The 20,838-nt window shown below is 31.9% G+C and overlaps 1 protein-coding gene across 1 annotated transcript in view; it reads right to left on the reverse strand.

Annotated features, from left to right (window-relative positions):
* The window catches only part of LOC140432361 (ATP-binding cassette subfamily G member 4-like), a 168,063-nt gene that overhangs the window by 26,340 nt on the left and 120,885 nt on the right, over positions 1-20,838 (reverse strand). Inside the window, exons 4-7 of the mRNA XM_072520209.1 lie at positions 18,408-18,553; positions 4,367-4,490; positions 2,291-2,405; positions 1,163-1,318 (exon numbers count right to left, since the gene is read on the reverse strand). Coding sequence (XP_072376310.1) covers positions 1,163-1,318; positions 2,291-2,405; positions 4,367-4,490; positions 18,408-18,553 — 541 coding nt within the window. The remainder of the gene's footprint in view (positions 1-1,162; positions 1,319-2,290; positions 2,406-4,366; positions 4,491-18,407; positions 18,554-20,838) is intronic.

Below are 20,838 nucleotides of genomic sequence, written 5' to 3' on the forward strand. Positions count from 1 at the left end.
CCATCCTTACAGTTCCCTATTCTTGGCTTAGACTCTACTCATTTTGTTTACATTTCTGTAAAACTTTCGAGTTTCGTTTTGATTTCTTAGCCATTCCATGTTTTCTAACTGCTTTTCTTCAAATTGCTTTTTTTCTTCTATGTAATCTTTTTACTTCTCTTCTTAGGGTCCGGTATTCCTCCTTTGCTCTTCTTGTGCATCAAGCTTGATTTGTCTTTAGGTATGCTCTATTTTTGTTATTTGTTGCTTCTTGGCACTACTCGTTAAACCATTCCATTTGTCTAACTGGTTTGGTTTACCCCAATATTTCCGATGCCTTCTCAGTTGTTATATTTCTACATTTTTTCCACAATTCCTCCACATTTTCCCCCGCTTCCAGGCTCTCTATTTCCTCATCCATTTGACTCCTAAATCAACATTTGGTACCTAAAAATTAGATGTTAGATATGTGTATGCTGAATTATTTATTATCAAAGACTGCCGTGTAAACTTATTTATGTGAGGATTCGTACATTGTAGAAAACCAACTAAAGAAAAGATCTAATTTGATGTGGGTGGATTTATGAGTGAATATATGGATTAATTAGATGTTACTGTAATGTTATATCACCTGAATATAAGTTATATTATATGATTGAACTTATATAAATTCTTAAATAAATTCTATAAAAACCTGAGTTTATGGGTGAAAAGTGCGAATGAGAGATCAATGCATGATTGTAGTTATAATATTGTGTGGGGGTTGTAGATATAAGAAATAGTTTTTTGTAAAATTTGTAATTTAAGGACCATAACGGAGTTTAAAGTATGGTTCCACGTAAATATAAGAACATTCCTTGTATCGGCATCAGTTAGTTTACCGTACCGGAAACCTGGAGACGCATCGTAAATTGTAGTATGCGAACCGGTGGTCTATGGTACAATAAATTATTGATTGTGAATAAGCCTTTCTATTTATTTTCCTTTACCTAAAATGAGGAAATTCTTGTTCACCAGATCCCTGAAACCTAAGTTATTCTATTTTCATTGTAATGAATTTCAAAAGTATCACTAGACAATTTTTTTACGAAATTTATTTCGTAATAAGGAACAGTATACTTATTCCACCTAGTATTATTAACTTCTATATCTAACTGTGCAAAAATACAAGTTTTATCCTTACCTGCTTGTGTGGTTTCCTGGTAAATTTCATATATTCCTAATGTTTTGTGACTTTGTAGAGGTTTTAACTTTTTATCTTTCATGTTGATTTTACCGTTTTGAATTTGGCTTTGCAGTATTGGAATGTTGTCTTGATTTGTTTGGACTAATTCTATAACTAAAATATTAAAAAAATATTTATTAACGCTCCTTGTTGGGAAATACTTGTTCGATATATCACTTTTCTTTTGCGAAGCAAAAGAATGTATATTATTAATGCTGATAAATCTGATATATTTAGAAAAACTCGCTGTCTATTCGCTCCGTGCGTGACCATGATAGGGGTACTTTGAAACGATGCCAGCGTGCGTAGCGGCGAAAAGTGACAAAATTGGACCTACCTTTTTACGCATAAATTTTATCAAAAATGTGTGCAAATACATATTGCGGATTTAATTGTGCTAATAATAGCAAAAATAGTAAGTGTAGTTTTTATAGGTTCCCAAAGATTACATATAAATTAGAGAAAAGAAAAAGATGGATCCGTGCTATTAGTATGAAAGAGTAAATATCACATAACTTCATTTTTATGCAATTGAAATAGGAAAAATTTAAATAATTTACCTTAAATGATATTTTATAAGGCTTCAAGCTAACTGCAGAGTGCCTGATGACTTCAGCTTTTATATCATAACTTTTACTATTACTGTTTTTAAATATATGCTCTTTCACGTGCACAAAAACTTGATTTGCCAGTACAAGATTTTTCCCTTTCTTTTCCGTTTATGGTCGAAAAGATATATTATGATGAATTTTGAGAAACCCAGTTTTTAATACTACATTTATTTTGTACATAAACTGAAAAAATATAACTAAAAAGTTAATTATTAATAATTGTCAATTTCGCATGTATTTAACAATGTCAAACATATGTCATATGTTTAACTTGAAAATTGGTAGGTCCAAAACTGTCAGATGAAGGCGGTAGGTGTCGCGTCAGTCACGCACGGATACTTATATATAGTAATTTAATAGTAATAAAAATATATATTAAATATATTTTACGTAAAAATATCAACATGTTAAACGTAATAATGCGACAATCCTACTCTACCGTTTTTTTACTTTTTTTATATAATTAAGAACTTACTAAAATCAGCTGGAGTTGACGTTTCTGGACATTCACAATTTACCAACGACATAAAAGGTACTAATTGATTTGGTGACCCGTTATAAACACAATATCCATTAGCCATAATATATACCTAAAACCAAAACTTTTTAAGAAATAATTTTTTAATATTACATATAAATAACTAATATTCGGACAATATGACTATAGTTACAATCAAAAAAATTCAAAAAATTTCAATTAAAATAATATTCAAAGAAACTACAGCACAAGCTAATTTGATAAAAATAAGAATAATAGATACACCTCGGGTCCATAGCTCAGCATATTAGCGCCACATATTCATTGTAAGTAACATACTTGATACTTGGATCGAGTCACGCGTCAGCCAGAAAGTTATAATAATAACTGAAATTATAATATAATAATTAGAAGTCTCTACTGGAATCAGACAGCAAATCTCAGAGTTGAAGGTGAACACACTGACTATGTGAAAATCATGCGTGGAGTGAGGCAAGGCTGTATTTTATCTCCTCTAATCTTCAATTTGTACTCTGAAAGAATATTTATCGAAACTTTGCACGAAATTGAAAAAGGTATTCTACTAAATGGTTGCCGGCTAAACAACATCAGATATGCAGATGACACCATAGTATTTGCGGACAACTTAGAAGACCTACAAGTTCTTATGAACAAAATCACGTATTACAGTCAACAATATGGACTCAATATAAACGTTAAGAAGACAAAGCTTATGATAATTAGCAATGAAAGAATAACAGAAGATCAACTCTACGTCAACCAATCCCCTGTAGAAAGAGTGACGCACTACAACTACCTCGGCACCATAATAAATGAAGAATGGACCAACAGGAGATTAGAGCACGCATCGGAAAAGCTAGATCCACCTTCAATCAGATGGGGACCTTCTTCAAGAGTCACAACCTCTCTCTTGATACACAAGTAAGAATGCTGCGATGCTACGTCTTCTCTGTCCTTTTTTATGGGGTTGAATCGTTGAGATGTGTCTATATCAGCGAATCCTTAAGATCCCGTGGACTGACCGAATCACAAATGAGAAGGTCCTCAGAAGAATGAATAAGAATCGAGAAGTACTGACCACCATCAAATCTCGAAAGTTACAGTTCTTCGGACATATTATGCGAAATGAATCCAGATATGCTCTCCTTCAAGCCATCCTGCAAGGATAAAAATATTTGGAAGGTCCAGGAAGAAGAAGAACATCTTGATTAAAGAACCTCAAAATATGGTTTAATACAACATCTGTGCAGCTTAAGCGCTGCTGCAGATAAGATAAAGATTGCCATGATGATCGCCAACATTCGTAACGGATAGGCACATCAAGAAGAAGATAATATAATCCAAAATACATCTGCGTGTCGGCCGATGGATGAACAGTACAACGAAAAGAAGATGTAACAAATACTCGGGAGTAGTAGTTAACAAAAACTACTATTCTTTATAACTCTATGCAATAACTGTATGCAATGTTGTAAGATGTGGATTATTCTTATTTTCCACTCGTTTGAGTACAAACTCATGGAACAACTTAATAAAACAATTGCAACTTTTATGCATGATGGTGTTATTTTTCTTTAGAATATTCGTCATGTACATTAGGTTAAATTTGTTTGTTAGGCCACTATTGAAATTTGGATTTTTTTTATTTTCAGCAATTCTATCCTGAACGGCTTTAATATATGGACTTTCGTTCAGATGGATAATTTCACACAATTCGTCAAAATACTGTAACAACCATTGTAGATAAAACATTAACATACAAAATTCTTTACGAAAAGTGGCCCTACCCTCCAATATTAAACACTGAGGCTGATTATTTACTTGACATTGAATTGAATGAAATGAATAAAGACATTGAATTTTCGCAGACTACTACACATTTTCTGGGAGCTGTAGGTATATAAATTATTTTTCATCTTATTTTATTATTAAATGAAGCATTATTTTAAAGATTTTTTCTTTAATATCTCGTAAAACATCAGGATTTTTTGATTTGCTGATGTTTTTTTGTATTCGAAATTTATTTAAGTTATTATTACTACCTATACTTACTTGATCAAAAATTTGGAAGAGCGAAGCGGGCGGCTGATGGATTGTACATATCACAGTTCTTTCGAGCCTAGTTATTTTCTTAAGAAGATCTATACATTGTTTAATAGATACATTATCTAATCCCCTAAAAACAAAATATTCAATTAGAGATTCTTCTTCTTAAGCATTAATTATGCAATGCAATTATTGCAATGCACTTGTCAGTGTTTACGTTTTCTTTAATTCTCTGCATGAATTAGAGTAAAATTTGACCACTTTATTAACCCAACTTGAAGTTTTAGGAGATTGTCATTCCCGCTACAATAGACCAGGTAAAACAGGCAAAAGCTTAGGTCAGTTGGTTTTACAAAGTTGCTTATTTTATCAACCGTGGTAGTTATTCCACCAGGTTCTAAAAAAAACGTCTTGAAGAATGATAATTTGTTTTGGTTTCTCAATACCATTTGGAGATTTATTTTCATTGTTACTATTGTCATCAATAAGGGAAATTTCTAACTTGTCATGGATTGCAAAATCTTCGTCACGAAACAAATCTCTATCGAATGGCATAATCTCACATTTAAGAAAACTATGCAAAGAAATTTCCATTGATGCTGTCCTTAAATATGATTTTCCAAACAAATCCGCAGTCTGGTTTACGGAAATTATTCTTCCAGTATTACTTATTAACCAGTTTTCGATTTGTTGGCAATACTATGTCTTTAAAGGTCCCATAAAAGCTACACCTAACGGTTGTATCTTATGATTTAAGTGAGGAGGTAGGCATGTTTACAATATTATTTTCTTGTATGCGAATAGTGTCCGACTAAAATTAAAATAACAGGATCCTTGGCAGATGCCTTAGTATAGAAAATAAAATGATCCATCTACTGCGTAAATAAGTAGGATTAAATGCACCCAGAAGGATGACATCTTCCAATTGCTGCAGGAGGTGCTCCATCCATCAGCTCTGCTTTAAAGTTTTTTCTCGGGAAGATCATCATTGGGGGAATGGAATACCCATATGCATTCAAACGTATTACAACTGTAATCAGCAAACCTTTTTCCGAAGTTATTAATTCTTCAATCTGCTTTTTTCCTTTTAACCCTACAACTTTAGTATGATTATGTTGAACTGCTGATATCCTAGACTCATCGACACTATAAACCCTGTGTAAATTAAATTTGATCTTTTTGAGTTCTGGTTTTAGAATATCATAAAATTTCTTAAGATTTTCTTTGGTTAATCCTTTGATTCTAGCTGCAAATACACCTTGTGCCGTTCGAAAAAAAAAAAAAATTCTTGTTATGCATTAATCAATTCCTTAGCAATTTTATCCATGCAGTAGCCTTCGCTTTAGTAAATGGATGTGGCATATTATTGGGCAAAGCCAACTGAAAGGCTAAACGGCAAATATCTGTTGACGTTAGAACATAAAACGTCCTTTCAAATTCCAAGCAGTATGCATTCAACTCCTTTTCTAATGTTTCGGGAAGCACTGGCTTACGACCTAGAGTTGATTTTTCAAGGTATCCTAGTTGATTTTCCTTCTTCTAATGCAGCTTTTGGTATATCGTATGCTATCGCCGCTTTCAAATATCAGTATCCAATCTCCTTATTTAGTATATCCGAAATTGAAGAGGAAATGTGTGTTTTATTTCATTGCTTTCTTTTTTAGGGGACATTCTGTAACAAAAACATTCTTCAGTATAGATACATAAAAACGTTTCTTATATTGGGTATCTAATATTTAGAATGTTTCTATGTCAAATATTAAGCACATTTCGAAATTGCAGGTTGAAACGTTTTTGCAGGTTTTTATAAATTTTTTTCAATATAATAAATTTAAACATTTTTAAAGACTTATTTTATTACAAATGCTGAGATCATTAGTATGCGAATTTAAGTATTGTTATTATAATTTTGTCTTAATTTGTTACTCAATGAAACGCTATATAATTCTATCATTCATGGGAATTTTTGTTTTCAAGTAATTTTTGTAGATTTCTTGTAAGTCTAACAGTCTATAATCGTTTCATATCTTCGGATGGCTTCTAATCACTTTATCCCTTTGGACGCTTTTCAACTGGCTATGACTACACCATTAATTTCATCTTTGTCTTCCTCATATTACTATATTTTCCACCCCACATTTCTTCTCGTTTCTTATGTGGCCTCTATATTTCTTAATTTAGTCATTTCTGTTACTCTACAATGCGGAATAAGACATAATTTTGGTCTTTTAGTGCATTATCTCGTTTCAATTCCATGTCATAATTAGGTCTAATAAATATCTTCTACCTATACTGTATACTTTCCCCAATCTTTTCCTTCAAATTGTATCCCTTAGATACTCTAACCTAGTTGCTATTTTGTTGATAAGACTTTTTAAATACTGGGGAGCTCAATTCGTAGAAATTTCAACCTTGATGCATTCGACAATTTTTTGTTGAAATTATGCAATTACATATGTCTATAAATTAATTATTCCTCGATTTCGGCTATAATTATTATAGACCATGTCAATTTATTTATTATTCAGTATGTATACTGAAAATTCAGTATGTATCTTAAAAGCGATTACAGGTTCTATTGTTTTATTTAATAAACTATTAAAAAGAAATTAGTCTAGGCATCAAGAAAATCAATGGTCAAAAAAATCAATCATAGTAACTATTACACCTTTTCAATTATTAAATATTTGTAGTAAACCTTGAACAGAAGTTGTTACTGATAAGAAATCATTGTAATTTAATGTAATTAACAGATGTAACAACTTTCGCAATTACTTGTTAATTAGACAATTAACAGCATGAAAAGTATTTTTAAGAGGTAATAAATTAAGCCTACTCGATTTCTTTAAACGTAACGTTATAGAGTGATTAAAATAATTTTTTATTGTAATTCAAATTAAATAGGATAAACATAGTAACAATAAACTAAATCAAAATGATAATTTTTGTGTTTAAAGGGGGAAAATGGATACATTATTATAATTACTACTACTGTAACAATAATACTTTAATACTTATATCTATTTTCATCCTTAAAACACAAAAATTGTCATTTTGATTTAGTTTAATGTTACCGTATTCTTCCTATTGAACTTTAATTGCAAGAAAAAACATTTTAATCACTTTATAACTGTGTGAACGATATTAAGATAAAATAAATTAAAATCATGTGGTTACCGAAATTCGCTACAATACAATCAAAAACTAAAATGTAATGCAAAACGTAATAAAATGTAGAACACGAAAAAGAACTATGAATGTTAATGAAGTAGATGTTCAAAATGTTCACCGCGAACGTCTTGGCAACATCCTAATCTCAAATAAAACTGTCTTCTAACATTATTTAACATAACAGGCGTGATCGACCTAATCGCAAGCGTTATTCGTTCTTTTAAGTCATTTAAATCAGAAGGTTTAGTTTTGTACACATGGCTCTTCACATATCCCCATAAAAAGAAATCTAATAATGTAAGATCAGGTGATCGCGCTGGCCATTCAATTGATCCTCGCCTCCCTATCCACCGATTGGGAAATATTGTATCGTGGTACTGCCGGACATTAAGTTGGTAATGTGGTGGTGCTCCATCCTGCTGAAACCATATCGTATTCGCTGGAACTTGAGGGTTTTCTCGATCAGGATATAAATTTACCAACGTTGGAATGACATCATTTTGAACTAGTGCCAAATAATTGTTGCCATTCAAGTTGCCCTCAATGAAAAAGGGACCAATGATATTGTTTTCTACAATCTCTGCCCAAACATTAACCTTTTGAGGGTATTGAGTGTGTTCTTCTGTCATCCAGTGAGGATTTTCCGTGGCCCAGTAGCGGCAATTTTGCCGATTAGCATGACCGTTAAGTGAAAAAGTACACTCATCAGAAAACATAACGTCTTCTGATTGGATAATATTGTTATCCAACATGTCCATCATTTGCTCACAAAAAAAGTTCTCCTATCAAAATCGTCTTCCATGAGCTCCTGAGTAGGTATCATCTTATAGGGATGCAATTTATTTTCTTTTAATATGTTTACTATCGATGTATGGCTAGCATTGAATGTAGTGGATGCCTGTCTACTCGATGTATGTGGATTTTCCTGAAACTCAAGCAACACATCTAATTTGAGTTCATCACTCAGTGCATTGGCAGTTGCTTTTTTTATCTGCCTTACATGACCAAACTCGCGAAACTGCTTCTCTATTTTACTTATTGTTCCTTGGGATATAGGCGGTAAATTAGAAAATTTCTCATGAAATAGGCGAGTTACTTCCTGTTGTGTTCGGGTGTTATCTTCGTAACCAATCATTTGTAAAACTGTTATTTTATGTATTTCCTTTAATCTAACCATTTTTCAGAATTGAATTGAACGAACTTTTTACTTAAATTAAAATACTGGCAACTTAAATAAAACAATTTACTAATGCGTGTTAAAATAAAGTTACTACGGAAATTCTTTAAAGTTTTTTAATGGTTACCATCTAAAAACCACATTGCTATGGTTTTTGTTCACTTTCTCATTATCAAGACCTAAACGGGAAATAAGTTTTGAGTATATTTTAGCGAATTTCGGTAACCACATGATTCTAATTTATTTTATCTTAATTAATCTTAATAGACTTGAAAGCGACAACATTTTTGAATGGAGAATAAAACGACCTTTCACACGATATATCACAAGCCTATACTTCCTATTTTAAAAATTGGGGGTTGTACCTATCATTCTAAGGGGGTTGAAGGTAGGGGTTGCATTTTCACGTTAAAGAATGTCAAGTTATAATTTAAATTTGACGTGTTTCGGATTTTTTTATAAATATGTACAGTAACCTAAATAATGAATTTATTCCATTTGGCTTTTACACACTGTATATTATAATATTGGGTTGTTTTAACAAACGCTTAAAAATGGAACTACATTGTTATTACAAAATGAGCGGAACACTTTTTTTGGAAGCGAATTTGAGAAAATTACTAAGCATATAAATTCAATTAATTTTAATAGACATATTTTAGCTAAATAAGTTTCTAATACCCAACAAGTAAAAAGTCAGATGAATTAATTGAGTCGTACCTTTATTAAATCATTAAATTTTTATTAAAAAAAAAAAAGAAAAAACAAAAACAAAACCTGAATGGATGGCTAAACCGACCCTTAGTACCAGAACATTGAAAAAGGAAAGAAAATTTTGTCATAACACAAAAAAGAGATATACGACACATAAGCAAACTGATCAAATCAAATAGAAACATTTTAATACATATGATTAAATAAAGAAAGAGAACGAGAGTCTTTTTTTAACATCTCATACTACACATTTTAACTGCCAATTCGGTCTATAGTCTACAGTTGTGTCGAGTAAAAATCTAACTTAATTGAATTAAAAGGTTTAATGCTACATCTCACTATGATCTCACTAACTCTATTTATATGTTGCAGAGATTTTGAAGAAAGAATTTAAAAAAATTACACAGAATGAGTATTAAGCTTACTAATGAATTTATATGGACAACTGGAAGATGAATTTAGGGAATCAATAATAGATATCTCTGTAAGAATTGGAAACTTACTAGAAAATTAAGTTTACAAAAATAGAAGAAAACATTTATCGATATCATCACTATATTAGCTAAGCGTTACTTCTGATACAACAGACACATTGATACACGAGAAATAAAAAAGCCAATAACACAAGCTAAAAAGTCCTACGATGTCTCAATAATATTCTATTAAGTCAAAAAATTAGAAAGGAAAGAAAACTTAGTATAAATGAAATTTATAATATATAATATAATATTTAATTAAAATTAAATATTATACTATATATTGCACCTTTCACGCCGAAACGTGGATAATATATTAGAAAAACAAAAAGCTAGTAAAACCAGGGAGGATGGAAGTACATGGGTATATAAGGAAGATTAATCAAAAATATAGAGTTGTCCATACGTGTTTTGGACCTGTTTAACTTATGCTGAAACGAACACTATCCAAACAAGTCTTATGGTTCTAAGGAAATACTGATACATTTTCTATACCTCCTTTTATTGCGGTAATTGTTTTTGTTATTTCATTCTTCTTCTTTTGGTTAGTCCATACAACTTTGTTGACAGCTGCTCTAAATAGATGTATTTAAGTCATTCCTGCCCACTGTCTGATGTTCTTCAAGTACGATGTCCTTCTGCGCCCTTGAGATCTTTTGCCTTCTATCTTGCCTTGTAAAATTAGTTCTAATAATAGACTTTTAATCATAATTTCTACATCTTTATTTATACATTGGATCACGGTGTTGTTTGTAACATGATGTATATTGGAAATTCTGAGCATGTGGCGATAGCACCACATTTCGAAGGCTTCTAATCGTTTGGATGTTGCCCCCGTCAAGGTCCAGGCTTCGACTCCATATGAAAGGGTAAAAAATACATAGCATCTCAAGACTCGTGTTCTTATATCAATGTTCAGGTGCATATTACATAAAATCTTCCTGAGGCGATTGAAGACAGCTCTCGCCTTTTCTATACGACATCTTATTTCCTGTGGGTGGTCCCATTCCTTTTTTAGGCTGCATCCAATGTATGTAATTTTGTCGATTATTTTCAAGGGTTCATTATTAGCTGTGAATTGGTGCTGTATTACGTCGTTTTTACTTACTACTAAGAATTTTGGTCTTCTTACAGTTTAATTTGCAGATCCTCCGCATTATCAGCAATCAAAACGGTGTCGTCCGCATATCTTAAATTGTTTATGATTTCACCATTGATTTTTATATCTTCTCTTAAACCATCAATAGCTTCCCTGAACAGCATTTCCGAGTAAGTATTGAACAACGTCGGTCATAAAATGTAGCCCTGACGTACTCACCGTTTTATCGTGAATTCTTGTGAGGTTTCGTTGTCTACTCCATGAGTTCTGGCGTCTTCCTACTGATCTTTTTACCTGTACTTTCCCTTCCAGTATAACTTGAAGTAATTCATATCTTTCGCCTCTCAACACATGACCCAAGTATTGCATTTTCCTCTCTTTGATTATTCTTAGTAATTCTTTTTGTTTACACATGCGACGAAGTACCTCAACATTAGTAACTCTTTGTACCCATGGAATTCTCAATATTCGTCTGTATATATACATCTCAAATTTCTTTTCTTCTATTCTTTTTTCTATTTCAGAGTCTATTGTTCAACTTTCACAGCCATACTACAGTAAGACAGAAAAAATTTTATCTTGTAAAAAATGTTTTCATGCTCATGAATTCTTTCCTTGCATGTTCGATTCTTGGTAGGATTTCTTTTTTTGGATTACAATGACTATTGATATTTGTTCCCAAATATTTTATGGAATTTACCTGTTCTATTATTTGACCCTTGGCATATACATGTACGTTTATTGGAGTCTTTGAAAATACTAAAGTTTTAGTTTTGGAAACGTTTAGATGCAAACGAACATTTCGCTATGGTGAACTACCGCATTTATTATATTTTGTAGTTCTTGTGCGTTGCTTGTTATTAAGACGGTATCATCAGCATATCTGATGTTGTCTATGCTGATTCCGTTAATCTTAATTCCGCCTTGGACCTCGTCTAATGCTTCTCTAAATATAGACTTCGAATACAAATTAAATAGTAGCGGTGATAAGACGCAACCCTGTCTCATTCCTCGTCGGATTTGTATATCTTCGGATGTTGTGTGCTCTATTTCAATTGTTGCCGTTTGGTGCCAGTATAGATCTGAGATAACTCGCAAGTCTTGTTCGTCAACTCCAGTTGTTCTCAGAATTTCGATTATCTTTTGATGGTTAACGCAGTCAAATGCTTCTCGATAGTCAATAAAACATGCATATACATCTACATTCATGTCTCTGCATCGTTGCGTTAACACATTTAAAGCAAAAAGATCCTCTCGTGTTCCCAATCCGTTTCGAAATCCGAATTGAGTGTCACTCATCTGGAACTCGCACTTTTTGTAAATTCGTGTATGGATAATTCTGAGAAAAATTTTAAGGACATGAGACATCAAGCTTAATATTCAATAATCATCGCATTGTGAGGAATTCGATTTTTTTGGTAATGCTACGAATGTTGATTTTGGCCAGTCTGTCTGTCAGTCTGAAGGCATTACACTGATCCCTATTTAGTTATTTGATAACATTTTGTCACTTTTTTTTTAATCGAGGACATGTGTGAAAGATTTCAGTGATCTGGAATCTCATCACCTGTTTCGATATAAAAGATACGATCCTTACGCCTTCATATCTCAACAGTTCCAGTTTTATGTTCTTTCGCCATATATCTGAGTCACATATCGTTATTTTCGTTCAAATGCCGACGCTGTGTTGGACCGTTGCGTGATAATTTTTTCCGAGTGTCGGGTAGCAGGCCCGGCGCCCCAATCCCTATTCTTCAGAGGGCCATAATAGTTCCTGTTCGTTACTCAAAATCATTTTCATATTCAATCTAGGGATGTCTAAAAGTATTTGATGCCTAAAGATAATGTGATGATCGACAAATATTTAAACATTTAAACATATTTGAACATTCTCATTGCCGAAACGTGACATTTTGAAATTTATTTGGATGAAGTTGTCAAACTCGATCGTGTTGTCATAGGGATTGAAAATTGCACTGAATGCAATTATCAGTCTAATGTTGACATGATTGGGTGAAAATGTTCCACATGACACAAAATGATGAAATTTGAATGGTTGTTAGAACAGTCGAAAAATTATCATAATAATTATATAGACAAAAAATGTTCAGTATAGGAAAATTACAGGACATTTTGGATTAATGTCTATGTTGTTTTCTTTGATAATTCTCTGAATACTAAAATATTACCTACCAAACTATAATGAATCACAAGGCAATTACCTATTGTAACAAATACCATTGTATTTTTTATTTGAATGAAAAAGTCATGGTATCTGTTTCCATACAATAATCTTCCTAAAACGTTTTATACACTGTTCAGGGTTTCCCAAATTGGTATGTTTTGCAGGGTATACCAAAAACTAGAGGAGATAAAAAAAGTAGTTAAGTAGATGATTGCCCAATCAAATCATCAATAGCTCCTAAATATCTTCTTTATTAATAAAAATTTGATTGGAACTTTTGATAAAAATATTATGGAAGCGTTCAGTGTCATACGAAAAAATTTTTTAGGGGATCTCACTAAAGGAATATAATACCAACTTTTTTTTGTTTTTTAATACCAACCTTTTTTTTATATGGGACAGCCTATATATTTTGATATTTTTCGTTTATATTTTTAATTCCCTTTCACCTGATATGCCATGTTATATATCTATTTTCAGTTTTTGAAGCTACTATGCAGATAATGTGGCTATAGTTGTAGTTTATAGTTATGTTAGAGGCACTTAAAAATAAAACATTCGCAATAATAATAACGCATTTTAACATTCTATTATGATAATATTAATCCCTTAACAGTTTTATTTAGCAAAAATAAAATCAGTACCTACCTAATTTGAAAGTAAAGTAAATACTTATTGCTAATTGTTGGTTCAAAGTGAATTATTATTTTTAAATTATTGTTTCAATATTTTATAAATAAAATGGTCACGAAATGGAACACACTGTATTTTATTACATTTTTCGTTTCTATTTATAATTTTTGATCCGATATCATATTATTGTCTTCTATTTTTTTTTTAATATTGTTTTGAAGCTATTTTCTTGTGACATCTTAATACAATATAATAGCTTTATTGGGAATAAGCCACAATTTTCCTTTAAAATATTTTTATTTTGACGTTTAGATTGCATTATTTTTTTTTATTTAAAATAACATATTGTTACATCTTGTACGAATATTTATCTCGTAGAGAACCTAGGTTATATTAAAAGGTAATAGGTAATAGTGGAGGTAAGATTTAGCGATAAAGATCTCATATCCAGTACAAGAATATATTTTTTTAAATTATAAATTAAAGTGTCTCGGAAACTATGGGCCATTGACACTGGTACAAGTTTATTACAATACGTTTATGTTTACATACATATACAATATGTTTGTATACAAGTTGGGATACATTAACAACATCTTAATATAATTACACTAAGTAGTAAAGGTGACAGTCTTTTAGGAAACGAATTATGGCACTTTACATGTTTGTAGAACCAAGTAGATCACTTAAATTATTTTGAAACTCGTAATAGTCTCTTTGAGGTTTGTAGTGGACGCATTCTATTAGTAATATGTGCTGGACTGTTAAGGACTCATTACAATGTTCACAGCGAGGATGGTTTTCAGACGACATCAGATATCCATGAGTAAGACGAGTGTGACCTATTCTGAGCCTTCTGATAATAATATTGTCTTTTCTGCTCATTTGAGGCATGGTGATGGAGGTAACAGTTGGTTGAATTGTGCGTAGTTTTGTATTTTGCACATTCCAGTGTATTTGCCAAGTGCTTAGTACGTTGTTCTTGATACTGGCCTTTAGGTCTTGGTGAAGAAGGATGTTTTGCATATTTTCTAAGAAGCAGGCCAGATTTGCTGTATGATCAGCGTTCTCATTTCCATTAATACCAACATGGGATGGTATCCAGATGATAGTTACTGAAACACCATTTTTTGACTGCTGTTGGCAGATACTGTAGATGCACTGTACAATGGGATGTATGGAGTATATATTTCTGATTGAGTCAATGGCGGAGAGAGAATCGGTGCCTATTGCTAATGATTTCTTATTAGCAATGGGCGAGACTAATGCCTTGAGTATTCCATATAGTTCGGCGGTGTGTATACTGCATCTGGGAGAAAGCCGATATGATGCTACTGTTGTATTTGAGGTATTGACAGCACAACCGACGGCCTGTTCTTCTTTGGAGGCATCAGTACAGGAATATTTAACTGACATAATGAAGTATATTGGAATGACTCAAATCCTTACTAAGTTCACAGGATTAGGAGGTAAGAGAGATTCGGTTTTAACGTTTTTGAAGTGTTTTGTTAAGCATATTAAATTAGTTTATCTTGTATTTGATGATACACTAACTGCTGCCGGATATATTGGTATCTTAAAAACGAATTTAAATAACAATTTAAATGAGAAATACATATTTGGCCGTGAGGAATAGATTTTTGTTTTAACAAGATTGAGCACCTGCTCAAAATGCAGAATTCGTTGGAAATTATTTAAATGAAAAATTTCATATTCGGGGATTGGAACTTTGGTTCGTGTTCACCAGAACTAAATCCTCCTAATTAAGATTTTATTTGGCGATTTAAAAAAAAACAGTATTTATAAAGCAAGAATAATTCCAAAGCATTTATGAAGCATTTAGAAAAATAAAGCCAATGCGTATACTCAATTGAGTAAGATCTGTAAGAAAAAGGTGTCAATTATTACTATAACAAAACGGGGGCATTTAAAATATTTATTATAATTTTTAAATTTTTGTAAAATGAATTCTAGTTGTTCCTTTGTGTATTATTGTTGATTTTATGTCTATTATAATGTTAATATTTTCGTAAAATTAATACTGATTGTTAAATAGTTTTTTGTTGCTAGTAGATTTCCATTTTTTTTTTAAGTTGATTGATCTTTTTTCTGGTAAATTAAACTGTGAAGAATTATTATCAGTAGTAATATCCCTAGGACATTGATAACAGACGAGATAATTTCATGACAATCGAAAGCTCGTTCCTTGGTAACAGCACGAAGCCGAAGGCTGAGTGCTGTTACCAAGCAACGAGCTTGAGAAATTTGTCATGAAATTATGAGGCATTCATCAATGTCCCAGGGATATTCGGCGGATAATTTTTCGAAAAAAAAAAAAAATCATAACTCAACATAACGAAACATTTATTTATTAAAAGTAGAGTTAGTGAAAGTAATTTATTTGTATTTTTTGTATTTTTTGAAATTTATTTGGATGGAGTTGTCAAACTCGATCGTGTTGTCATATGGATTGAAAATTGCACTGAATGCAATTATCAGTCTAATGTTGACACGATTGGGTGAAATTGTTCCACATGACACAAAATGACGAAATTTGAATGGTTGTTAGAACAGTCGAAAAATTATCCCCATAATAATATGTTAGACTGTGTTACTGAGTGTTTCGTTTTTAAGTGTGTATAACATGATGTCAAATAAAGAATTTATTTGCAGAGTAGCTCCAACGACTGAAAATATATATATAATATGTAATATCAGTGTAATGAGTCCGCCACTTCATAATTCTTTAATCACTTTTAAATAAAATTTTTAAATCCATATTCCATTAATATTTCTTAATTTTTAATTTCTAAGTTGGCATTAAACAGCGACTCCAAGCGGCAGTTTTGGCAGACATGCTTATCCGACTGGCCATTAGCGCTCACTCTGGTTCTAATTTTTAAGAAGACAAGTTGAGTTAACTAAAAAGTAGGCGGCGGGAGCAGCGCTAAATTTGTTTTAAGAATAGTATTTTTTTTTTGGGGAAGAAAAAGATGAAAAAGTTTTAGTTGTTTTGTTGTGTATACCATTTGATTTATAGCCACTCTTAGCCGCCTACTAAAGAAATTAATATCCAGAGTCAAGGATTCCTTATTTTTATTTTTTTGGGATTCATTAGAAGGAAAAATAATTAAGTTATTCCCTATTGGATTTGTACCTTTTCCCGTCACCCTTAAGCTGTTCCTTCAGATATACAGGTCTTTGTAAGACTATTCACGGACAACTTCAGGGAACCAGCCGGAAAGACCTCCCTCATTTAGAGTGTGGAACACTGTTCATTCGTATTAAGTTTTATTTATCAATTTTAATAATCTTTTCGTAATATATTTTTTTCAACTTTAAATCAAGTATTTCATGTAATAATAAAGACCCGTAATTTTTTTTTTAATAATACTAAATACCTAACATTTAAGGACCAATTGTCAACTACAGGTTGAGGTTTTAAATCCTCCCTATTAACTCTGTTGTACGGTTTTATGTGTACACATTTAATCAGAGAGTTGATTGATATTTTATTATTATATATTTAAACCTTTAGGCATCTATACCTTCAGGATAGTGTCCTTATTACTTAATTTTGGAGGACATTTAAAGGACATTTAATTGAAAGCCGAAGTACAGAGTTACATCTCGAGTAGGCAAGTAAATTACCTTTTTAGGTAGTCATTAAATTTTTTTTATATTTTATTATTTGTAAATTCAGATCATCAAGGATCAATTGTGTATAACCAGGGAATTTTTTTTAGTATATAAAAAACTAGGTTAACTGTACATATATGGTGGTGGGTAGCATATAAAGTATTACATTGTATTATATTTGGATAGGTATTAAATTTGTTGTAACACTAAATATTTCAATTAATACCTGTTTTCCTTTTCATTTCAGCAATAGGGGTATACAGCTTTACAACATACCTTGGAAGGTATATGTTAATACTTTCCTGACGATCAATCACATCTTACAGCAACTTCCATAGTTTATCACTTTCATTTACATTATTCATATATATTTTTTTATTATTACTTTGTCATTCATTTTACGGTCTCTGTAGGGCATGCAAACTGGCCGAATCCTCTTTTGAGTGTTAAGTAGTCACTCTCCGGCACACAAAGTTGGTATTATATTTCCCTAGTGAGACCCCCTTAAAAAATTTCTCGTACTCCACTGAACGCTTCCATAATAGATGTATCAAAAGTTTTAATAATAAAGTTTTTAAAAATTTTTCTTAATAAAGAAGATATTTAACCCTAAAATGTTTCAATAATCGCCCTGTATCTCGCTAATGTGGGGAGCGATTGATGATTTGATTAAGTAATGGTTACTTTAACGAAAAAAGAAGTCATGACATCTTAACTACTTTTTTTCTATCTTCTCTAGTTTTTGGTATACCCTGTAAAATATACCAATTTGGGACACCCTGTACAATAAAATCACATGTTAAGTTTTGGACGATTATTTTTAAATTGTATCTACCCTTTTGTATTTTCTATAAATTACACATTCGGTACCAATATAATCAATATTTGATAAAATTATAAATCAATGCCATTAAAAAAAACCAATTTTATAGAAATGTATTTTGTATACTTACGTTGTTGGCTCATCTAAAAATATTACAGGAGGGTTATTAACTAACTCTAAAGCTACACTCAGTCGTTTTCTTTGTCCACCGGACAGGTATTCGGTTTTGGTATCGTAACATTTTTCTAGACCAAGAAGTTGGATTACTTCATCTACCTGTAAAGAAATTATTTTTATATCATAAGCTATAGATTTATGGATTATTATGTTATTTATTATATTTACGGGGGAAAAACTAGTATTAGCATTCATAGACCTAAGAGCAGCATTTGACACGATAGAAAGACATATTATAGGGAAATGCTTGAGGAAAATAAACGTACCTAATGCATTGATAAAAATTATAGAAAGGACTTACAAAGAGGTAAAAGGAAGGTTACAAATAACAGGGGAAAGATCGGAAGCATTTAATTGGAAGAGAGGTATTAAACAAGGAGATAGTCTCACCCCTTTGCTATTATATCCTCAGCGCCAAAGGAGATAAGGAAGATAATCAAATAAAGATAAAATGTAAAAACTCAGAATTGGAAATAGTAAGAACTTACGAATACCTGGGAAGTATAATAACTAATGACGGAAAAATAGACTGGGAAATAACAAATAGAGCAAAGAAATCAAACAAGTTATATTATGCGTTAGCCCCAATAATGGGAAAAAGAGAACTTGCACGAGAAATAAGAATAAAAATATATAACACAATAGTGATACCGACTGTGCTCTATGCAAGTGAAAACTGGACAATTCTGGAAAAACATAAGAGCAGGATAAACGCAATGGAGATGAGACATTTAAGAAGGATAGTTGGAAAGACAAAATGGGATAGATTAAGCAACGAGACTATTAGGAGAATGGCCAACCAGCCAAAATCACTCGAGGAATTGAAAATAATGGCAGGAAACAGAAAAGAATGGAAGAGGTGGGTAAATGGAAATTAAAATAGCTAGCCCAAATCCGACACCCTGATAGGGTAAAAGGAAGGGGAGAAAGAAAGAAAGATGTTATTTATTGATTTATGAGCCTAAAAAAATCCATATCATATTAAAGAAGCTTTAAACAAAAAAATTATTCTGAATAATTGACAATTAGTACAATATTATGTATTTATTATGTAAACTTTAAAATTTACGTATATGAAATTGTCACGTGTGATTGCAAGATTTTAAAACGTAATGTTAGAGCTAGAAAGATCATAGCTTGATGAACAATTTTTTTAAGGTTTTTGTTCTACGGACAGACAAAAAACACCGGATCTCATTAACTTCTGTGTCATAAATGGCATCGCTTCTAATTACTTAAATATCAGAGATATGTAAGAGAGTTAAATATACAAACATCATTTGATTTATCTTCCGATCACTCTTCTTCTTCTTCTTCTTCACGTGTCATCTCCTCTAAGAAGGTTGCCAACCATCATGGCAATTCGCTGCTGCAGAGTACTTTTTTCAGTTTGTTGAAAGAATTTCTTGCCTGTCCTATTCTTGCCTTAATCTCTTCTGTGTACTCATTATTTTCGTTAATTATTGTACCCAGATATTTATATTTTTCAACTTTTTTAATCTGTTCTCCATGTATTGTTATGTTTTCTTGGCGCTGTTGGGTTTTTGTAATTACCATAAATTGTGTCTTTTTTATGTTTAGGGACAGTCCGTTTTCTTCACTAACTTCTATCACTCTGTCAACCATTTGTTGTAAATCCTCAAGACATTCCGCTAATAAAATAGTGTCGTCGGCAAACCGTATATTATTGATTTGTCGGCCATTTACTTTTATTCCCATAGTTAGTTCTTCTAGTGCTTCCTGGATTATTTCCTCTGAATACAAATTAAACAAAGTAGGAGACAGGACACGGCCCTGCCTGACGCCCTCTCAATCTGTATTTCATTTGAAAAGACGTTGTTCTCTTTTACCACAGCGATCTGATTATAATAGATAGCGCTAATGATCCGCTAATATGAGACATCAGTCTCTCATATCTAAGTTTTTCTTTTTCAAGTAATTCGATAAGACGGTTATGTCTGACCTTATCGAAGGCTTTGTTGTAATCCAAGAAACACATACACGTATACTGACTGATTAACATCCATGCACCTTTGCACAAGTACATTCACAGCGAACAAGGCTTCCCTCGTTCCCAGTGCATTTCTAAATCCAAATTGTGTGTCACTTATATCCTGCTCAAGTTTGTTGTGTATTCTCCGGTGTATAATTTTTAAAAATATTTTGAGCGTATGACTCATTAAACTTATTATCCGGTGGTCTTGGCATTATTTTGCATTTGGTTTTTTTGGTAGTGTTATTAATGTTGACATCAGCCAATCTCTGCGAATGATTCCTGTACTGTATATTGTATTGAATAAGTCGACAAATATTCCAATTTTCTGTTCTTCTATTAACCGTATTATATCTACAAGTATTTCATCAGAACCTGTTGCCTTGTTGTT

The sequence above is a fragment of the Diabrotica undecimpunctata genome, chromosome 1 (genome assembly GCF_040954645.1).
Source record: "Diabrotica undecimpunctata isolate CICGRU chromosome 1, icDiaUnde3, whole genome shotgun sequence".
In the NCBI taxonomy this organism is placed as follows: Eukaryota; Metazoa; Arthropoda; class Insecta; order Coleoptera; family Chrysomelidae; genus Diabrotica; species Diabrotica undecimpunctata.